Here is a 24104-nt window from a genome sequence, read left to right on the forward strand (position 1 = left end):
ATTATGTTTCCATTGTTTTTATTTACCAATCACCTTAAACCTATGGACCCCCTTCTCCAGAAAAACAAATGTTATGAACCAAGTATATTTTTCTAAACCTTTCTTCAAACGTGTGTTTGACATACACAAACACACACACACACACACACACACACACACAATATATATATATATATATATATATATATATATATATATATATGAGTTTGCTGGTTCTGTACATAATAGAATCACTTGTATAGATCCTTCTTGCTTCCAATCCAGATAAACTGATAATATATATCTCTTTTATATCTCATACCTTTAAGTTGCTACATGATATTCTATAATGTGAATGTGCTATACTTTATTCAACCATTCTTCTACTAAATGACATTTAGATTCTTCTCAAATCGGGTTTTTTACTACTATAGGCAATGATACAATAAATATCACTGTACATATTTATCTATGTTATGGTGATTGTATTTCTATAAAAGAGAGCATGTAAACATGTATTACATTAAAGATATACATGTTTTTTCTTTTATATATGTTTCCAAATTACTTTTCAAATGATAATAATTAATAATTCTGCTAGCAATTTCATGGATGACTTATTTCTCAGTATGTTAATCAGCCCTAGACTTTTCATACATTGGAAAACTTAATACTGTTAAGCTATCAATACTATGTAAAGTAATCTACAGTTTGAGTGTGATACGTATCAAAAATCCCAGCAATGTATTTTTAAGGAAATAAAAAAAATCCATCCTAAAATTCATATGGAATTTTAGAGATCCTAAATAGTCAAAATGATCTTGAAAGAAACAAAGTTGGAGAACACACAGTTCATTATTTTGAAACTCACTACAAAGCGACAGTAGTCAAAACAGTATGGTACTGACATAAAGACAGACATACAAACTAAGGCAATAGAATAGAGGACCCAGAAATAAACCATCACATATATGGTCAAATGACTTTGACAAGGAGACCAAGACCATTTAATGGGAAAAGGAGAATTGTAAAACATATGGTGTTGAAGAAACTGGATGTCTACATGCAAAAGAGTGAAATTAGATCCCTACCTTATGCCTTACCTTACAGCTTAAAATAGATCAAAGACCTAAAACTAAGTGCTAAACTATAAAACTCTTGGAAGAAGACATAGGGTGAAATCGTAAAGACATTGTATTTGACAATAACTTCTTGGGTATGACACCAAAGGCACAGTCAAACAAAGAAAAAATGGACAGGTTTTATCACAATTTTAAAACTATTCATCAAAAGACAAGGCTAATAAAGTAAAAAGGAAACCCACAGAATGGGAGAAAAATATTTGCAAATCATATATCTGAATAGCAGTTAACAACCAGAATATATAGAGAACTCTTAAGCTCAACAATTGAAAACAAAAAACTTGATATAACAGTGAGCAGAGGACTTTGATAGACATTTCTCCAAAGAAGATATAAAATAGCCAATAGACACATGAAAATATGGTAAATATCACTATTCATCAAGGAAATGCAAATCAAAACCACAATGAGATATCACTTTACATCCAGAAAGGTAGCTATTATGAAGGGAAAAAGAGGAAAAAAGAAAGAAATATTGGTGTGGATGTGGAGAAATTGGGACTCTTATGCACTACTCTTGCAAATGTGAAATGATGTAACTGCTATGTAAAGCAGTATGGTGGTTCCTCAAAATATTAAATATGGCATTACCATATGATTCAACGATTCCATTCCAGATATATACCCAAAAGAATGAAAGCAAGGACACGAAATGATCTTTGTTTATAGCAGCATCATTCATGATAGGTAAAAGAAGACTTTCAAACGTCCAACAGTGGTTAATGGACTAAAAAAAAAATGAGGCATATGTGTGCAATGGAATATTATTCAGCCTGAAAGAGGAAAGAAAACCTGATACAGCATGGTTTAGCATATAACATGGATGAATATGAAAGACATTATACTAAGTGGAATAAACCAATCACAAAAGGACAAACACTGTATGATTGAACTTACATGAAGTATCTTAACATGGTCAAATTCATAGAGATAGTAAGTATAATGATGGTTTCCAGGAGCTGGAGGAAATGGGAATGGAGAATTATTTTTTAATGGGTAGAGTTTCAGTTTTACAAAATGAAAAATTTCTGAAGATGGATAGTGGTGATGGCTGCACAGTGTGAATATACTTAATGCCACTGAAGTATATACTTAAAAATTGTTTAAAGGGTAAATTATATATTATGTAGATTTTACTGCAATTTTTAAGATAAATAATTAAAAAATAAAAATAAATGCATACTAAAAATGTTTTAAATTATGGTTATTTACATTTAATGAGAACTAAGCATATTTTAATATTGTTATTATTAGATACTTTAATTTTCTCCAAGAATCACCTACTTATTATATTTCTGGTAGTTGCTTTAGTTATTGCAGAAATTTTTTGTGTAATAGGATTTAATTTTTTAAAAATTTCTCTCAATTCAAATTTACAGAGAAATTGAAGGACTTCCAGAAGGAATTCTCATATAGCCTATACCCAGATTCATCAATTGTTTATTCTGTATTTTTGTCTTATAATTTTCTCTATGTTCATATATATATGATATAGATAGATTAGATAGATATAAATGTGTGTCTGTCACAAACATATTATTTTTTCTGAAATGTATAAAGGTAACTTGGAAGAAAGTGACCATATTCTCATCTCCATACCTTCAAATCTAAGCACACAATAAACACTATAAAAATAAATGAAAATTAAATATCAATGTAGTGATTAGTTAACTCACCACACTCAGGGTCAGGGAGAAAACACTGACCACAGGAAGCAAGGAGAGCCTTTGCAGACAACTGGCCTAAGGGATAGAGCAGCCAGAACACAAAGCAGAGCACATGCAGCATACACCAGAGATATCCCCCTGAAGTGTCAGGCCCTGGGCACTACATGACCTCTTCTTCATAAGGCTATTACTTTCAGGAGCAGAAGACATGACTGGATTTTCTAACACAGAGAAGAAGGCAGAGGCCTTGACAATGCAAAGATGGAGGAATTTATCACAAATGAAGGAAAAAGATAAAGCTACAGCCAGAGATCTAAGTGAAACAGATATAAGTAACATGCCTGATGGAGAATGCAAAACAACAATCATAAGGATACTCACTGAGCTTTAGAAAAGAAAAGAAGACACCAGTTGAGACCCTTACCGCAGAGATTGAAGAGTTAAAATGGAATCAGAGATGAAGAATACTATGAATGAGATTAGAAACAGGCTTGATGCCATGAACAGCAGGCTGGAGGAAGCAGAGGAATGAATTAGTGACCTAGAAGACAAAATAATGGAAAATAATAAAGCTGAACAAAAGAAAGAAAGAAGAATTATGCAACATGAGAAAAGACTTACAGAACTCAGTGACTGGATCAAACATAATAACATTTGCATTATAAGAGTTCCATAAGAAGAGAGAGAAAAGGGGGTAGAAAATTTATTTGAAGAAATTAATAGCTAAAAATCTCCCTAATCTGGGGAAGGAAACAGATATCCAGATATAGAAGAGACAAAGAATGCCAAACAAAATAAATAAAAGCAATCCAACACCAAGACATATTGAAATTAAATTTGCAAAAATATAGTGATAAAGAAAGCATTTTAAAAGCAGCAAAGAAGATAGTAACATGCAAGGGAAAACACATAAGGCTAACTGGAGATCTTTCGGCAGAAACTTTCCAACTAGAAGGGAGTGGTATTATATATTCAACGTGCTGAATGGGAAAAATATGCAGCCAAGAATATCCAGCAAGGCTACCATTCAGAATAGAAGGAGAGACAGAGTTTCCCACACAAAAAGAAAAGTTCATGACCATTAATATGAGAAATATTAAAGGGGACTTTTTGAGTGGAAAAGAAAGACTAAAAATGTCAAAGACAGGAAAGGATAGAGAAAATCTCTGGAAATAATGACAAAACAAGTAATACAATAGGAATAAATACAAATCTATCAATAATTACTTTGAATGTAAATGGACTAAATGCTCCTATCAAAAGACATAGGGTGTCAGAATGGATAAAAATACATGACTGATCTATATACTTCCTACAAGAGACTCATTTTATACATAAAGACACCTTCAGATTGAAAGTGAGAGAGTGGAGAAACATTTATCACACAAATGAATGTCAAAAGAAAGCCAGAGTAGCAATACTTATATTGGACAAACTGGCCTTTAAAACAAGGACTTTAACAAAAGACAAAGGAAGACACTATATAATCATAAAGGGGATAATCCAACAAGAAGATACAACAGTTGTAAATATTTAGGCACCAAACATGAACGCACTCTAATATATAAAAACTGTTAATAACAAAAATAAAGGAATTAATTAGTAATAATACAATACACAAAAATAAACTCAAATGGATTAAAGACCTACATTTGAGACCTAAAACTATAAAAATACTATAATAGAACATAGACAGTAATTTCTTTGACATAAGCCATAGCAACGTTTTTCCTAGACATGTCTCCTAAGCAAGGGAAACAAGCAAAAATAAACTATTGGAACTACATCAAAATAAAAAGGTCTTTTCACAGAGAAGGAAACCATCATCAACAAAACTAAAAGGCAAACTATTAAATGGGAGAAAATATTTGCAAATAATGTATCAGATAAGGGTTCATATCCAAAATATATAAAGAATTTATACAATTGAACACCAAAGAAACAAATAATCCAATTTAAAGAATGGGCAGAGGACATGAATTGACATTTTTCCAAAAAAGACATGCAGATAGTCAACAGATACATGAAAAGATGTTCATCACTCATCATCAGGGAAATGCAAATCAAATCCACAATGAGGTATCAGTTTACACTTGTCAGAATGGCTAAAATCAACAACACAAGAAACAACAGGTATTGTCAAGGATGTAGAGAAATAGGAGTCCTTGTGCATTGTTGAGAATATAAGGTGGTACAGCCACTCTGGAAAACAGTATGGAAGCTTCTCAAAAAAAAAAGGAAAGAAAAAAAATACCATATAATCCAGTAATCCCACTACTGGGTGTTTATTCGAAGAAAATACAAACATTAAATCAAAAAGGGATTGCTTTCTTAATTTCCCTGATGTTTTATTTTGGTTTATAAAATGTTACTGATTTCTGTATGTTAATTTGGATCCTGCAACTTTACTGAATTCCTTTGTTAGTTCTAACATTTTTTGATGTAGTCTTTTGGATTTTCTGTATATAATATAATCTGAAAACATTTTACTTCTTCCTGTCTAATTTGGGTGAATTTTTGTTTCTGTTTTTTCTATAATTGCTATGACTAGAAGAACTTCCAGGACTCTTTTAAATAGAAATGATGAAAGGGGTACTCTTGTCTTGTTCCTGATCCCTGATAAAAGTTTTGTGTTGTTGTTGTTGTTGTTTTTCATTGAGTATGTTAGCTGTTGGCTTGTCATATCTGGCCATTATTATGTTTAGGTACATTCCTTCTATACCTAATTTGTTGAGAACTTTTATCATGAAAGAGTGTTGAATTTCTCAAATGCCTTTTCTTTATCTCTTGAGATGATTATAATCTTTCATTTTGTTAATGTGGTGTATCACATTTATTGATAGGCTATGTTAAATCATCCTTGCATCCCTGAGATGAATCCCAGTTGGTCATGGTGTATAATCCTTTAAATGTGCTCTTGAATTCTATTCCAGTATTTTGTTGAGGCTTTTTGCATGTATGTCCATCAGGGATATTGGCCTGCAATTCTCTCCCTCCTTTCTTCCCTCCCTCTTCCTTCCTTCCTTCCTTCCTTCCTTCCTTCCTTCCTTCCTCCCTCCTTCCCTTTCTTTCTTTCTTTCTTTCTTTCTTTCTTTCTTTCTTCTTTCCCTGTCTCTCTCTCTCTCTCTCTCTCTCTCTTTGTCTGGCTTTAGTATCAGTAATGCTGGCCTCATACAATGAGTTTGAAAGTATTCCCTTCTCTCCTATTTTTTGCAAGAGTTTGAGAAGCATTAGTATTAACTCTTATTTAAATGTTTAGTAGAGGGGCACCTGGGTGGCTCAGTAGGTTAAGTTTCTGACTTCCGCTTAGGTCATGATCTCACAGTCCGTGAGTTCGAGCCCCACGTTGGGCTCTGTGCTGACAGCTCAGAGCCTGGAGCCTGTTTTGGATTCTGTGTCTCCCTCTCTCTCTGCCCCTCCCCTGCTCATGCTCTGTCTCTCTGTCTCAAAAATAAATAAAAACATTAAAAAATTAAAAAAAAAATAAATGTTTAGTAAAATACATTCATGCAGTCATCTGGTCCTAGGGTTTTATTCATTGGGAGATTTTTTGATTCCTGATTTAATTTCATTGCTGTTATTACTCTGTTCATATTCTTTATTTCTTTGTGATTGTCTTGTTAGGTTGTGTGTTTCAATTTATTTCTCCTAAGTTACTTAAATAATAGTAGAGTCTTATGATCGTTTGTATTTCTGTTGTATCAGTATTGTCTACTCTGCATTTATAAATTTATTAAGTCATTTCTCTTTTTTTCTTAGTAAAGGCAAATGTTGGTCAATTTTGTCTATGTTTTCAAGAAATCAATTCTTCATTTTGTTGACTTTCTACTATTTCTTTTATTTTTCTCTAATTTTTATTATTTGCTTCCTTCTGCTAATGTCAGATTAATTTATTGTTCCTTTACTTTTCCTTGAGGTGTAAAGTTAGATTCTTTATTAGAGAGTTTTCTTGTTTCTTAGTGTAGTCATTTATTGCTAAAACCTTAGCAATTAGGACTGCTTTTGCTGCATACCATAAAGTTTGGTATGTTATGTTTCCATTTTTCTTTGTTACTAGGAATTTTTAAATTTCCTTTTTGATTTTTTTTCTTTGGCCCATTGGCTGTTCAGAAATGTGTTGTTTAATTTCCACATATGTGTGAATTTTCTACCTTTCCTTCCACTATTGATTTCTAGTTTTATACCATTGTGGTTGGAAAACATGCTTGATATGATTTTAATCTTCTCAAGTTTTTAAGACTTATTTTTTGACCTAACATAATCTAATCTGTAGAATGTTCCATGTGCACTTGAAGAGAATGTGTATTCTTCTGCTACTGTATGAAATGTTCTGTATATGTGTCTGTTAGGTCTAGTCCAAAGTTTAATTCAAGTTCATCATTTCCTAATGGGGTTTCTACCTGAATTATCTATCCATTGTTAAGAATGAGATATTAAACACTGTTGAAAGTGAGATATGAAGTTCCCTGATTATTGCATTACTGTCTATTTTGCCTTCAGATCTGTATATTTAGGTGATCCAATATGGGATAGGTATATTTACAATGGTTATATCCTCTGAACGAAATGACTCTGTTATCATCAAAGACTGATTTTGTCTTTTTTGATAATTCTTAAAGTTTAGTTTGTCTGGTAAAATTATAGCTACCCCTGTTCTCTTATGGTTTTCATTTGCATGGAATATCTTTTTCCATCTCTTCACTTTCAGTCTATCAGTGCCCTTAAAGTTTAAGGGAGTCTATAGTAGGCTGAATATGGTTGAGTCTTATTTATTTTTTTAATCCTTTTAAGTCCTCTGTATTTTTAATTGGAGAATTTAAACCATTTATATTTAGTACAGTTATTGATGGATAAGGACTTAGATCACCATTTTGTTAATTGCTAATTGTTTTATTGTTCCTCTCTTCCTCTCTTGCTGTCTTTATTTGTGAATTGATGATTTTTTGTAGTGATGTTTTACTTTCTTATTTGTGTATTATAGATTTTTGCTTTGTTATTATCATAATACATTTATAATACATCCTATAGCAGTTTATTTTAAGCTGATAACAACCTAAATTCCATAAAAAATTCTACATGTTTACTTATACTCCCAGTTTTATTTTGTTGATGTCTCAATTTATATCTATTATATTGTTTACATTAGCAAAATATTGTATCTATAGTTATTTTAACATTTTTGCCTTTTAACATATATGCTAGAGTTCAGCCTAAATTATACATCATCATTACAGTACTATTTTGATTTTGACTGCATATTTTCATGTTACTAATTAGCATCCTTTCATTTCAGCTTGAAGGACTCCCTTTAGCATTTCTTGTAGGGCAGGTGTGGTGGTGTTAATTGTAGGGCAAGGTGTAGCATCTCCAATTGCTGGGAGGTACAGCAGTAGAGGTCTATGTTGGGGAATACTGTGGGTGTCTCTGTGGCCAAGATTGTGGAGTTCGTATGGTTGGCAGTAGCAGCTGGGCTATCAGGGTCCTCAGGAGTGAAGGCTGCTGGAGTCTTCCTGTTCTTTTTTGCCTGTGGAAGAGGTTCTAGCTGAATGAATCCCTCTTGGTGCCAGTTCTGATGTACTGGCACTCATATTAGCACTAGAGCCAGTCTTGGGATCAGTTGCATGTGGAACTACCACAGCAATTGGATCCTGGGACACAGTGCACTTGCTGTGGCAGGGGCACTAGTGTTTGAGGTGTGGGATGTGCAGATTTCCTGTGGAACTGAGATATAGGTCTCTGGGTAGTGCTTGGAGGAAGGGAGTATGCAACATCATGGGCCCTGTGGTAGCAGGGTATGGTGGTGATTTGGCCTAGGGAGTTGGGTGCAGTAGCACCATGGCCTGGGGATGGTAGGTCAAAATCCTAACTCTGGCCCCACAGAGTAGTCTGGAAACAGCAGCAGTACGTCCAGGTGATATAATGTTAAAGTCCTATGGCAGAACCCAGAGGGTCGAGTGAAGAGTAGTGATTTCTTCTATTAATGGCAAGTCAAAGCCACAACCTCTGGGACCTGGGGCAGAGGACAGAGCAGTGGCAGCTCCTCTGGTTCCATAGATGATGAGGTGTTGTGGTTTCTCAACTGGAGTAGCAATGACTGGGGTGCCTGGGGGCAGGTCCCACCACAGCAACAGCTTCAGTCCTGGACAGATGGGGGCAGCTGGGAGGGGCAACTCCAAGCAGCTCTGTCAGCTGGAATTAGTGTTGGTGCATACTGTGGGAGTAGCAAAAGTGCAAACATCTATGGTAGTGAAGCTTGCTGGAGCTCTTCTGTTCTCCTTTTCCCCAAGGGGTGATATCCCTCCAAGGGAACTTGTCCTGGATGCCCTAGCATGGAGGATGAGGTGACTCAGGTAAAGGGTCTCCTCCGCTTTTCTATGTGGTCATCCTTGGTTTTTGAGCTCTGCAGGATTTCTTCTGCTTTTTCTTTGTCGTGCAGAGTTTTTCTAGAGCTATTTTCATTGGTTTATATTTTATTCTTGTTGTTTTGTTGGGAAAACAAGCATTGGGATATTCTAGATCCCCATCTTGTTGATATCACCTCTATCATTATTTATTCAAAGGAATCATGCATCTTTTTGCTCCTTTACTTTTTAACATGTAATAATATATCTTGAAAATCTTTCCATATCAGCACATTCAAATCAACCTAATTTTTTTAAGTCCTTTATATTTGAGAATACCATAGTTTATTTAACCAGGCCTCTGGTTAAATGGGCACTTTGGTTGTTTTCAGTTTTCTCTCTAACAAACAATGTTGCAAAAAACATCATTTGAATAAACAGATGTTTTATAATCCATTTTTGGTTTCTATCAGCTAAAAGATGAGCCTTCTACCTAAAAGGAATTGCCACTATTTCCTCTGTAACATTAATTTTATGATCCTTTTCTTTCGCAGTACACAAATTGTCTCTCACTTAAAACTGATTTTTTGAAGAACCATAAATATAGTAAGCATATATATTATATGTATTCCAACCAAAACCCATCATTCCAGTGTTTGAACTTTTAAAATTTCTCTATGAATGCTTCTCAAATTGTGTCCTCTAGACTAGTAACCTAGGCATCAACTGGGAATTTATTAGAAATACAAATTATTGGACCCTACCTCAGACCTACAGAATCAGCTTTGGAGTTCAAGTCCAGCAATCTGCTTTAATAAGTTTTCAGGGTGATTCTGACATCAGCTAAATTTGGGGAACAATTGTACTATATTTATACTACTCTATGTTAAGGATGTCCCAGTAACATTTCTATAGAAACAGAAAATTAAATTTATGTACTGCTTTTAAATTTCCAATTCCACTGTTACTATTATTCATATATAATAACCTGTTTTCCCTATGTAACATATGATAAAAATTATATCAATAATGAAATTAATTTTTTAAAATCACAGTAACTTTTCTTTAAAATGCCTGAAAATCTCTACCCCACCATACTTTTGAGAATAAATGAATTCTTGTCAAGATAACATGAGCAAATTCATGGAGATAGCAATGAACATTTCAAGTGTGGAAGCCTTATGAAAATAACACTGACTTGAAAGAATGGTGCTTATTGAACAATAGTGTGCAACACCCTGGATAAATAGAGTAGGTCCATATCATAGAGGAGCTTAATTGGAAACAGGTGAGTTTGAATGTTTGCAATTCTTTTTTCTAATTTAAAAAAATGTTAGTTATATTTTAAATCACAAATGATGAAAATACCCTATTCAAAATGTTAATGTTTAAACACTACACAAGAAATTTCAAAAAAGAAGTAAACATAAATGCCTCATGACAATAATGTGACTGATATGTATTAGAGCATATTTTGTAGAATTAGTAATGGCATAAAATATAAGTGCTAACAATTTTTTTAAAAAATTAACGTTTATTTTTTTAATTTTATTTTGTTTTTCCTCCAAAATGACAAAACGAGGGAATTCACCCCAAAAGAAAGAACAGGAAGAAATGACAGCCAGGGGCTTAATCAACACAGATATTAGCAAGATGTCTGAACTAGAATTTAGAACCACAATAATAATAATACTAGCTGGGGTTGAAGAAAGCATAGAATCCCTTACTGTGGAGATATAATAAGTAAAATCTAGTCAGGACAAAATCAAAAGTGCTATAACTAAGATGCAGTCTCGAGTGGATGCCATGATGGCAAAGATGGCAAAAGCCATGATGGCAAAGAAGCAGAGCAGGGAATGTGATACATAAAATAAAATTATGGAGAATAAGTAAGCAGATAAAAAGGGGAAACAAAGGCAAAAGAGCCCACTACAGGACTTAAAGAACTCAGTGACTTATTAAAAAGGAGTAACATCCAAATCATAGGAGTCCCCAAAGATGAAGAGAGAGAAAAAGAAGCAGAAGTTTTATGTGAGGATATTAGAGCAGAAAGCTTTCTTAATCTGGGGAAGGACACAGACATCAAAATCCAAAAAGGACAGAGAACTCCCATTAGATTCAACAAAAACCGACCATCAACAGGTATATCACAGTCAAATTCACAAAATACACAGACAAGGAAAGAATTATGAAAGCAGCAAGGGGAAAAGAGTCTTTAACCAATAAGGGAAGACAGATCAGGTTCACAGCAGACCTATCCACAACTTCGTAGGCCAGAAAGAAGTGGCAGGATATATTCAACGTGCTGAACAGAAAAAAATAGGCAGCCAATATCCAGCAAGGCTGTCTTTCAAAATAGGAGAGATAAAGTATTTTCCAGACAAACAAATAATAAAGGAGTTCATGACCACTAAACCATCCCTGCAAGATATTTTAAGGGGAACGCTTTATTTTTATTTTTATTTTTTTTAATTTTTTTTTTTCAACATTTTTTATTTATTTTTGGGACAGAGAGAGACAGAGCATGAACGGGGGAGGGGCAGAGAGAGAGGGAGACACAGAATCGGAAACAGGCTCCAGGCTCCGAGCCATCAGCCCAGAGCCTGACGCGGGGCTCGAACTCACGGACCGCGAGATCGTGACCTGGCTGAAGTCGGACGCCCAACCGACTGCGCCACCCAGGCGCCCCTAAGGGGAACGCTTTAAACTGAGAAAAGACAAAAACAAACAAACAAACAAAACAAAACAAAAAGCAACAAAGACCAGCCAAAAACACCAACAGGCAACACAACGGCACTAAATTCATATCTCTTAGTACTCACTCTAAATGTCAGTGGATTACATGCTCCAATCAAAAGGTATCGTATATCAGAATGGATAAGAAAACAAGACCCATCTATATGCTGCTTATAAGAGACTCATTTTAGACCTAAAGACACCTGTAGATTGAAAGTAAGAGGATGGAGAACCATCTATCATTCTAATGGTTTTCAAAAGAAAGGTGGAGTAGCCATACTTATATCAGATAAACTAGATTTTAAAATAAAGATTGTAACAAGAGATGAAGGACATTATAATTAAGGGGTCTATACACCAAGAAGATCTAATAATTGTAAATATTTATGCCCCCAACATGATAGCACCCAAATACATAAATCAATAACAAGCATAAATAAACTCATTGATAATAATACCATAAGAGTAGGGGACTTCAACACCCCACTTACAACAATGGACAGATCACGTAAGCAGAAAATCAACAAAGAAACAATGGCTTCAAATGATACACTGGACTGGATGGACTTAACAGATATATTCAGAACATTTCATCCTAAAACAGCAGAATACACATTCTTCTCAAGTGCACATGGAACATTCTCCAGAACAGATCACATACTGGGACACAAATCAGCCCTCAACAAGTACAAAAAGAATGAGATCATACCTTGCCTATTTTCAGACCACAATGCCACGAAAATCAAAATCAGCCACAAGAAAAAATGTGTAAAGACCATGAATACTTGGAGATTAAAGAACATCATACTAAAGAACACATGGATTAACAAAGAAATTTAGACCTCAAAAAAACTTAAAATTTCATCTTCTCAATAATTCTGTTCCAAGCCAAGAAACCAAATTTAAAACAGATCAAATGAAAGAGTTTTCAGCACTTTGGGCATTCCTGAGAGATGGAAAACAAAAGAAGTGATTTCTAGAATTGTCCCAAGTTACAGTCTTTAAAGTCCTGTTCCAAGACACGACTCAAGGAAGGTGTGCCAAGGCAGAGCTTAGCATACTCCCCGGAGCTGAGCATCCAAGCAGGCTAGAATACACAGGGCAGGGTAAAAGAAGAGCTGTGCACAGAAAGAACACTAGAGATCTGCTAAGTGTCCCTGTAAGTATTCAGTAGACTACCGATTACTGTATTTGTGTGAGGAAACTGAGGATGTATCAACCCAAAATGGTTAGAGGCTTGCAAATAGCCAGGAATAATTATTCCTACCAGATTAGAGGACCTCAGAATCCGAAAACCATGTGTAGAGTACCCAGAAGGATTTTGCTTAAATAAATGTGGGCTAGCCCTGATTAAACACTGCTCTGGTTCTTTGTTGTGTCAACCCCCACCTATTGATAGTGATGCTGTTGGCTAGGAATGCCTGAGGCACACATGCCTGCCCCATATAACTCCTAGTGAGGCCCCACCAGACATCTCCCCCACTAGGGCCAAAGTTGTGGCTGCACGGGTCATCGTGGTTCTTATTATGATTGCAGAACACACTTAAGAAACTATCAGGTAACTTTAAGAAACAAGATTTATTACTCATAGTTCTCAGTGGGCACATGGCCTGCCCAGGTTGGGAATGGTGGTAGAGAGAGGCTGCGTATCAACTTGGGTCTCTGCCTTCATTATGGTCTGGGGGTGGTGTGCCTTAAGTTTCCTGCATTCACTCTTTATTGGCCAATTTAAAGCACAGGAGCAAGAGCTAAGGATCAGGAAGTGTGAGGTGGGGTCACTCAAGCAGTTATCTAGGTTACCCAGGGCTTTCCGAAGGAGGGACCTTCATGGGTGTCGGGGGGTGACCTAACGTCTTATCTGGTCCTTTAGGGTGTAGCAAAACAACTTGGGTTGTTTCTGCTTTTTGGCTATTGTGAATAATGTTGCAATGAATACTGGCACACAAGTGCCACTGTTTCAGTGACTGCTGTCAGTTCTCTTGGGTATTAACCTGGAAATGCTAGGTCATATGGTAATTTTCTGTTGAGCTTTTTGAGAAACAACCAATATATTTTCCATAGCTGTTGCACCATTTTACATTCCCACCAGCAAGGTACAAGTTTTCTAAATTCTCATCAACACATTATTTCCCACTTAAAATTACTGCCATCCTAGTACATGTGAAGTGGTATTTAATTGTGGGTTTAATGTGCATTTCTCTGATGGCTAATGATGTTGTGGATCTTTTCGTGTGCTTATTGATCATTTGTGTTTCTTCTTTGGAGAAATATTTATTCAAATCCTTTGTCCATTTTTAATTTTGTTGTCGTTTTATTGAGTTGTAGTTATTTATGTTCACCCCTTATTAGATATGCAATTTTCAAATATTTTCTCCCATCCTGTAGGCTTTCTTGTTACTCTCTTGATAATGTCCTTTAATGCACAAAAGTTTTCCATTCTGATGAAGTCCAACTCCTACATTTTTTTGTTGTTGTTGTTGCTCATGCTTCCAAGTCTTGTCTAAGAATGCATGGCCAAAACCAAGGTCATAAGGAATTACCATGTAATTCACGTAAAAACTCTTCTAAAAGTTTTATGGTTTTAGCCCTTAGGTCACTGATCTATTGTGAGATAATTTTTGTACATGGTGTGAGGTGTGGGGTCCAATGTCATTCTTTTCCATGCAGAAATCCAGTTACCCAGCACCATCTGTTGAAGAGACTTTTCTTTCCTCCTTAACATCTTTGTTAAAAATCAATTGGCCATAGGTGTATGCATTAAATAACTCTTTTGTGTTATAAAGGGAATAGAAAAACAGAAAAGGTAGCGATAGCAGGTTTGTTACTGATGGAAATAATCTAGAAGAAAGGGGAAAACAGTGATGCAGTGATGCTTGTCTTAGTAGGCAAGAGATAACAGCATCTAAAATAAAGTGGAAGGACTGGCCCAGGGGGATAGAGTCCACCTACAAGAACTGGCAGGAAGGTCGAGAAGCTCACTGCAGATGATACTAGGTAGGTAGATACAGTTGTGGTAACTTATGGAAACAAATCCATCTATTCAACAAATACTTATTAGTCACCTATTACTGTGCCAGACATTGCTCTAGGGATACAATGATGAATCAAAACACACAGATTGCTGTATTCACAGACCTATCAAATCTAGGGATAAGACAGAAACATCAAGTACAAAGGACACATATTAACCTTGAGGATCTGAAACTGGAACTGGAATGCAGGTGTTGAGATCAAATTCATGTTTTAAATTGTTGCCCAGAGGCCACTTAGCTGTTGGAGGAGACCCGAATGCTGATTATTATCCCCCAGGAATAATCTTGGTCAGTACGCAGTATTAATGTAACATTGCTATCAATGAGTAAAGTCAACAACATATCAAATACTACACATGAAATTGAAGGTAACTCTGTCTTCTGTAAACTATTACAATAAAGTAATGGATTAAATAATGGGATTTAAATATTCTGATAGTGTTTCCACTCACAAAGTGATCCATAATTAACTCTTGTTTAATATTAGTCTATTTTAGAATTAGTCCTAATAATAAACCCAAAGTAGAAAGTCCAATAAAATTGTATGAAATATCACTAGTAGCCTTTTATGAACTCTATCCCCTTGAAAAATTCATATAAGATCTTTAATACAGTTAAAATCTAGTGAACACTTAGAGAAATTATAGAAGGAAATGAATATAAGGATTGTCATTATCAGTGGACTTAAGACAGTAATACTTGCCTCATACTTCATCCTAGCATTTTTGTACTCCAAAGGTTCTAGTTGAGAAAACATGTCACCATCACAGTGGTAACGACGTAATGGGCTATTTCATCTGAATCCAATTCAGCCTCAAAATCTGCTCGTACCTATCAGTCAGAAGCCACTTTTACCTATCCCTAAATTCTTAGAAGAATCCTAGAACATGATAGAGATTCTAAAGAGCCACTGAAGTCTCTTTATATGGTCAGTAGTATCCTGGAGATACTATTTCTGAACTCCTTTGAGCAGATCAGGTCAGAAATATCCAAGTCTTCAAGGGGACAGGCAATAAACCTGGCAATAAAGACAAATGGCCTCTATTCAAGGTTCTCTCTCAAACTCCAGCAAGCAACAAGGAAAAGAGGCCAATTCCTGGTTAAAATAGTTGACCATGGTAACTTTTTTTAGTACAATGAACTGTTCTTGTGGCTTAAGGTCTTATCTGGGTATCTTATCAAATAAATTCATAAGGTTATATGTTGCAAAAGATGAGAAAACTTTGTAGAATGTCAGAATCACTGCAACAAATGTGACTATTGACATTTGACATCCACAAATAATTTGTGAATGATACGTAACATTTTGCAAATTTTCATAATAGTGTTTAAAATAAAAGAAACTTTATAACTGTTACTTTACTTTCAGGGCTCTTACTTTTTGGCAAGTGTTTCATTGGAGGTTTCACTGGAAAATAAACATTTTCATGACAAAGTTCTATGTGGCTTCAATCAAAGCTAATTTCCCATCTCTTAGATTGTACTTTGAAATTGCCAATTTTAAGCCTGAATTATTCAACACTCTTACAGTCAGTATGAGAAATAAACAACTCCAGCTTCCAAATAAAAGGATTTCAATAGAAAATCTTTTTATAAATTGTAATGGAAATCTAAAAATTCACCATATTTCAGTCTCAAGGAACTGTCCGGAAAAAATACGTATATATAGAAGAATGAGTTTGTTCCTCATTATAAAAGCAAACTCCTGGAGTAGAAATATGTAATTCAATCGATTATGCCTACAGCATAAGGAAATGACCTGCGGAGCATGTGTGGTGGGAAAGAGAAAACAAACAAGACAGTTTCTCTCATGAAGCTTACAATCTAGTAAAAATGTGTGATTCTAAACTGATATAAGCACAAAAGGATAACTATTTTTAAAAATGTTTAAAAGTTTAAAAGTTAAAAGTTTAAAAGTAAAAAAGTTTAAAAGTTTCAACACAATTCTCTCCCCCAAATCTTTCTGACATTTGTTGTATCTATAAGAAGGAATATATGTCTTTTAATATGCTTTACACAAGTATTTTTTTAATGGGTATATACACTTCTCTGACAAATAAACCAAAGCCAAATGAAAATAAGATTTCCGGGGCACCTGGGTGGCTCAGTCAGTTAAACGTCTTGACTTCAGCTCAGGTCATGATCTCGCGGTTCATGAGTTCGAGACCCACGTCAGGCTCTGTGCTGACAACGCAAAGCCTGGAGCATGCTTCACATTCTGTGTCTCCCTTTCTTTCTCTGCCGTCCCCTACTCGTGCTCGCTCTCTCTCAAAAATAAACATTAAAAAAATTTACAAAAAAAAAAAAGAAAATAAGATAACAATCCTGTCAAATCTTAAATAAAATGACGTAATTTTAAGCTTCTAGTCACCAGTTCTAAAACATTCAGAGTTATTCTGCTTGATGTAGGGGTGAAAGCTATCTGCTGCTGTAGGGACAGAGTGGCATGGAGGAGGGAGGGATGAGGATCTATACAATATTATCTAAAGAGCCCAAAGATAGTCTGACAAATCTATTTAACCATACCACTTTCCTTATGTCCATGGCACATCTTTTTTTTTAAGATATAGATTTTAGTTTCTTAAGTGAAATATCCATTAACCAGAAATATTGTCAGCCTAAGCTATAAAAATTTCACGCACAGAAATTGACAAAATACATCAATACAGAGCAAAAACATCCAATTTAAATATTTTAGGCATTTTTATTTAATAAATAACTTCAGTAAACAGCATGTAAAAAGTGAACTGTTAAAATTAAAAGGCACTTAACACAAGAACGTGAATCGCATGAAACAACACGGGCAAATGGTGAGAAGGAACTATACAGTGGTCTGTTACAGCGCTGAAAGTAAGACGTGCGTAAGTGATAGCTGTTGCGAAAGTCACAGGACAACTTCACATGTTCATTAAAAAGGCAAATTTACAGCTGGAACATCAAAGAAAAAGTATTGGTTAAAAAAAAAAAAAAGTCTTACCCCAAATTGCAAACAAATACATTAAATGATTAGAAGAGGTGATAAAAAAGCACCAGGCTTTAAACAAAATAAAACGAATAAATTCACCCAAAGGTCCTCAATTCGGCAATTATGTAAATTAAGGCCTTTATGTAAATAATGCTAAATTAAGGACTTTTCTGCAGAAAATTTCCCGATACTTTTATCCAAGGCTTGATTTTCTAAAGAGAAGGCGTAAGAGTTACCAAGATTAAGTAACTCTTAAAATGGCACACAGGTTTTAAAGCTATGTTTTCCCTTCCTAATTGTGACTTTTTCCAATGGCCTCTGTAGATCAAATATTCCAAAAGTATTTTACATCAGTAATTCCCAACATACTCACATGTCATCCAGTCTTGTCTAATAGGCAAATAGCAAAATAACAAATTTAAAACAATTCTAGTTAAGTAGGATATTTACTTTGGATTCTGTATAACTAAAACCTGACATGTCTGTAAAGCTAGAAATCAATTTTAATACTTGATTAACAGAAACTCTCATCATACTCATTACTTTACTCTCTTTCAATCGCTCTAGAAATATCATTTCATCCAGTAAGAGCCTGATTTCAATAGTCCAGGAGGAAAAGGTCGAAAAGGCACAATGTGACCTTAGCTGACAAGGATAGCCATCCTGTCTCAAATTTTTTGTCAGTCCCTGGCATTATTACATTATTTTCAAAATAATAAAAAAAAATTTAAATTATACATATTGTACATTTTCAAAACCTGCACATGAGAAAAACCATGGTGATACTGCCCTATCTCTACCTTACTGTGACTATGAAAACTACGACTTTGCATTCAGTGCTGTGAAATTTGCATGGGTAGTGCTCATTTTCCCTCATATTTTGGATTGACAACAGTTGTCACGGCACTCTTATAAATAGGATTTTCACCCTAAAAAAAAAAAAAAAAAAAAAAAAAAGAAAAATTATCACTCTACTAAAATCATGCAATATTATTTTATAAGACAATGTTGAAAGTTATGGTCATTTTCAGAAGTCGTTCATATCATACTCCACTTTTTAAAAGGACATTAATAAAAAGTTTACACAAAAATGAAACATGAAATCTTTGCTCTCTACAAATTGAAAGGTGACCCTGTAAATTTGGCATTATTTCATTCCTGAGTCCTTCCTACACAGGGACTGATTTCAGAATGTCCTCCAGAGCAGAGAATGTGCTGTTATGGCTTCTCTCCTTTAAACTAGTTTTGAATGCCCTTAAAGAAGTAGTAACTCTTTTGTCATTAACTGTCTGATTCTTAACCCTTTATTGTGGTGAAGAAGGTTCTTGATAATTACTAGGCATCCCTGGCTGTCAACCCTGTGAGGGAAGTGTTCTCCAGAGGTTCTTCCACCACAGAAGTTATTGACATGGAGAGTTGTGGGATAAGGTTGTCGTACTGTCACTGAGGGTACTGTGCCTCCACAAGGCACTGTGTTGCCAAATCTACTTAGAATGTTAACAAAAATAGGGGTGCCTGGGTGGCTCAGTCGATTAAGCGTCTGACTTCAGCTCAGGTCACCATCTCGCGGTCCGTGAGTTCGAGCCCCGCATCGGGCTCTGGGCTGATGGCCCAGAGCCTGGAGCCTGCTTCCGATTCTGTGTCTCCCTCTCTCTCTGCCCCTCCCCCGTTCATGCTCTGTCTCTCTCTCTCTCTCTCTCTGTCTCAAAAATAAACGTTAAAAAAAAATTAAAAAAAAAAAAAGAATGTTAACAAAAATAATTACCATTCTCCATTATTTTTTAGTATCATATTGATGAAGTGTTTCATTTTTATTGCAATACTAAATTTTAGTAAAGAGTACTGAAATCAAGCCCAGCAAATGACTCCAAGCCACAAACCCAAGAATTCTTTCAAGATCCAAAAATAGCCTGAGATTGATGTTTTAAGCAGACAAATAACATACAATTGCACACTACCAATTTCTTAAAAAAAAAAAAAATCTTATGCTAAGTGATACATTTAAATATCTACTATAACATTTTATTTCTCCTATCCTTATGAACTGAAAGTAGGCTTGAAAGCCAAGTAAGAAATACAGCCAAATAATCTATATCAGAGGAAATTTACAGTGAGCACAAATCAATAAATGTTAAATTAAAACTTAAAATACTACATTTTTAGACAAAAATTAAGATTTTGAAATGCTGTTTGGTTTTATATTGTACTATAGAGAAATTTGTGGTGATTTTAAAAAATATTTATAGGAAGCATCTAAATAGTAATTTTTACTTTTAAATTTTATTTACACTTACTTCACTGCAGGTTATATTTGGATATGGCTTGTATTGCCACAATTTCTGCCCTCTAGGAGGGTACAGTTTGGTGGATGACAGACATGCAAATAAGTTAAGGCACTCTGATAGAGCACAAAATAGAATTATGTACACAGTATGGGAACAGTATAAAAAAAGGAATGGACTTTGAGAAGATCAGGAGTATTTTCATAGAGAAATTGACTATAGATAAAATATTAAAAGATGAGTAGAAACGCATGCAAAGGGTCATGTGAAAAGTGAAGCCCTAGGGAAAAGAATGGCATATTTACGTGGAAATATATATAGGGGCACCTGGGTGGCTCAGTCAGTTAAGTGTCTGACTTCAGCTCAGGTCATGATCTCACTCATCGTGGGTTCAAGCCCTGTGTCGGACTCTGTGCTGACAGCTTAGAGCCTGGAGCCTGCTTTGGATTCTGTATCTCCCTCTCCCTCAGCCTCCACCACCACCCACCCTCCACTCATGCTCTCTTTCTCTCTCAAAAATAAACATTTATACACACACACACACACACACACACACACACACACAGTTTTGAAGTTTTTAAGGGTGCATGTGTGAGTGTATGTTTTGAGGTGTGAGCAAGGGAGGGGGACATAAGACAGAAGAAAGTGCCAAATCATAAAAGGTCCTGTATGCCATGCTAAAAAGACTAAATTTTATCCTGTAGATGGGAAATCACTGAGAAAAAGCTGAGCATGAAAAGGGTGGAGTGGTCCTGAAACACACCAAGTAAACTATTACGATTTCAGCTCAGCAGTTAGTCTGAATTCCAATTAAGACATGACAATATGTCCTAGCCCTGCCCTAACCCTATCCCATAGTATACAACTCTGTCATTTTAGAACTAGTCATTTCAGAACCATGGAGGAACTCAGGATCCCTCAGAGACATACATATAGGAGAAAAAAAAAAAACATATCAATTTCTGATCTCTAGTCCAACTGAAGCAAATATACAGACATTACAGGAGACATTTCATAAGAGACAGGAAACTGCATCCTAGCAACTACATTCTTAACAAGTTATACAGTACAAATAAGTTACACTCTTTATTTCCATCTTCCTTGTCAGCATAAGAGGCTAGAACCTGCATTCTTTCAAATATACTGAGAAAACAAATTACCATTTAAGTTTAAAACAATACATTAGATATATATTTAATACTTAAGAATTATAAGGGAAGTAAACACATACACACAACACCCTTACCCCCAGAAAACAAAACAAAAAACAAAAGAAGAAAAAAATACCCAAATTATTGACGAGTCCAAAGTATGTAAGGCAGAAACTTACCTTGGGAGAAGTTTGCCATTTCATATACACAAATATTTATATTCATTATTACATCCAAGCAAAATTTTAACATGCAAGGTTAGAGGTAAAGTTAAACTATCTGTGTCAGGCATTATTTTAAATGGAGGTAAACTAAAATAAATCAGATTAGTTTCCATTGTACAGAGTGCAACCCCACCCCTATCTCTAGGAAAAAAATCGAAGCATATTTAAATCAAGAGAACAGGGTTATATTCAGAAATGAAGTCCTCTGTACTCAGTAAAACATCATCTTTGTGCTTACTCTGGAATCACGGACAATGGTGGCTACAGAATCATCTCTATAATATAACACTTTAGATATACAACACACAACTGTCAGATTAGAAATCCACATTTAAGTGTGCATAATAGCAGGGAAATTAGATAATTTTTTTAATCTACCTTAAAATTATAAAGTTGATAATTTGATTTTTTAAATGTACCTACATGATAGTCTTATGCAGTAACATAACTACAGTGCCTGCTCATTACCCAAAATATGTTAATGACATAACTTACTGACTGGCAAACCCTGGTATCATGTCAGAAAAGTGTTTTATGAGCCATAATTTGTTTTTTCATTTCTTGATGCTCATTCATTAATGTCTATTATTTATTTCTACTTTAATTTTTGTGAGAAAACATCTCAGACTAACCTGTAGCTATTAACTTGCCTGGATTTCACTAATGAATAATAAAATTTTAACCAAACTCATGCTTCTCGAGTTATCCAAAAGGCTTTTATTTTGGCTGAGGTAGTAACATTTCAGCTAGAAATTAATTTAATGATATAAACATTAAGTTTCACTATTAATTATTGATCATTTCCTTCAAAGTACAATTAAATGTATAGTAAAGGTGTAAATTTCACCTTTCAATAGAATACATAGAAATTCATCTCATTTGAGAAGTAACCGTATGGAACTGCCAATGTTTGTTTCTGATGAAGAAAAAAGAAAGAAAGAAAGAAAGAAAGAAAGAAAGAAAGAAAGAAAGAAAGAGAAAAATAAAAAAGAAAGAAAGAAAAGGAGGAGGAGGAGGAGGAGGAGGAGGAGGAGGGAAGGAGGGAAGGAAGGAAGGTAGGAAGGCAGGAAGGCACAAAGGCATGAAGGAAGGCAGGCCCTAGCAAGTCAGTTTCTTTCTAAAAATACTGTGGTAATTAATGTCCATCAACAGAAGAATGGATAAAGAAGATGTGGTATATATATACAGTGGAGTATTACTCGGCAATCAAAAAGAATAAAATCTGGCTGTGTGCAACTATGTGGATGGAACTAGAAGGTATTATGCTAAGTGAAATTAGTCAGAGAAAGACAAATATCATATGACTTCACTCATATGTGGAATTTAAGATACAAAACAGATGAACATAAGGGAAGGGAGGCAAAAATAATATAAAAACAAGGAGGGGGACAAAACATAAGAGACTCTTAAATACAGAGAACAAATTGAGGGTTGCTGGAGGGGCTGTGGGTGGGAGGATATGCTAAATGGGTAAGGGGCAGTAAGGAAGATGCTTGATGGGATGAGCACTCAGTGTTATAGGGGATGAATCACTGGAATATACTCCTGAAGTTATTATTGTACTATATGCTAATTAACTTGGATGTAAATTAAAAAAATAAATAAATAAATAAACTACTCTGGTAAGGATTAGGTGAGGTGAGAAAATGAAAGATGCATCAAGTCTCAGACTAATTCAAAACCATAACAGCCTGCCCATATATGAGTGTAACTGTAATCTTCTGCCATCAAATTTAATTTTGCCATTGCCAAAGTCTTAACCTGCTCAGAAATAAAAGGAAAATCTGACAAGTAATGATTTCTATTATTGGGCCTTCCTACCTCTTAAAAATATTAAACATTCCTATATTTTAAGTATACTCCCACGAAATGAGAAAAACAGTAGTGTTGGTTTCTAGGTCATGAAGTGGTAACTCTATTACAATGTTTGTCCAATGCGGTAATACTACTCTAAGTTACTACAAATGTCAAAAAGCCTTAATTCTCTATAGAGAATGAGCTACCTCTTCTTAACCACTAACAGTCCCCTGAAGACATGTGATTGCTGCCAGCATACTGCAGTGGGTAAGAAAACAGACTCTGGAGTCCAAACTGCCTGAGTCTACATCTGAGCTCTTCCACTCCCTAGTCAAATTACCTACTCCTTCTGTGCCTCAGTTTTCTAATATGTGAAATAAAAATAAAAGTTGTGGGGAAAGGAAAGAGGAATTCTAGATCACCAGCCAGGAAAATGTGTTCTTATCTTAACCTTTTCAATCAGCTTTAGGGACTTACATGATTATATTAAAATATGCTAAAAGCATTTCATGAAAATTCAGATATAAGGTAGAATCCATCCACTAGTAAAAGACAATAAATTTGTCATTCAGGTAAAATAAACATTCACCAAATAGCTTATCCTAGCTTAGTGAAGAGTGATCGGCAAGCCTCATTACAGCTCTGAAATTTTCAACGAAGTTTTTATTGAAAACTGTAAATAGGACTTTCTCTTTAAAGTCTGTTATCTTTTTTTTAAAGTTCAATGTTAGATTTGAATATCAGAATCATTCAATAACCAGAAAAAAAAATAAATGTAAAAGATATTC

The 24104-nt window shown here is 34.9% G+C and overlaps 1 protein-coding gene across 3 annotated transcripts in view; it reads right to left on the reverse strand.

Moving 5' to 3' along the window:
• Positions 1–17581: 17581 nt before the first annotated feature.
• ITGB1 (integrin subunit beta 1) overlaps positions 17582–24104 on the reverse strand; it is a 47389-nt gene continuing 40866 nt past the window's right edge. For all 3 annotated transcript variants that reach the window (XM_060659008.3, XM_060659009.3, XM_060659010.3), the window contains one exon: positions 17582–18791. Coding sequence is in view for 1 of the 3 variants with exons in the window: in XM_060659009.3 (XP_060514992.1) it covers positions 18726–18791 (66 nt within the window). In the remaining 2 variants the exon portion in view is untranslated. The remainder of the gene's footprint in view (positions 18792–24104) is intronic.

Source organism: Panthera onca, chromosome B4 (assembly GCF_046562875.1).
Source record: "Panthera onca isolate mPanOnc1 chromosome B4, mPanOnc1 haplotype 2, whole genome shotgun sequence".
Taxonomy (NCBI): domain Eukaryota; kingdom Metazoa; phylum Chordata; class Mammalia; order Carnivora; family Felidae; genus Panthera; species Panthera onca.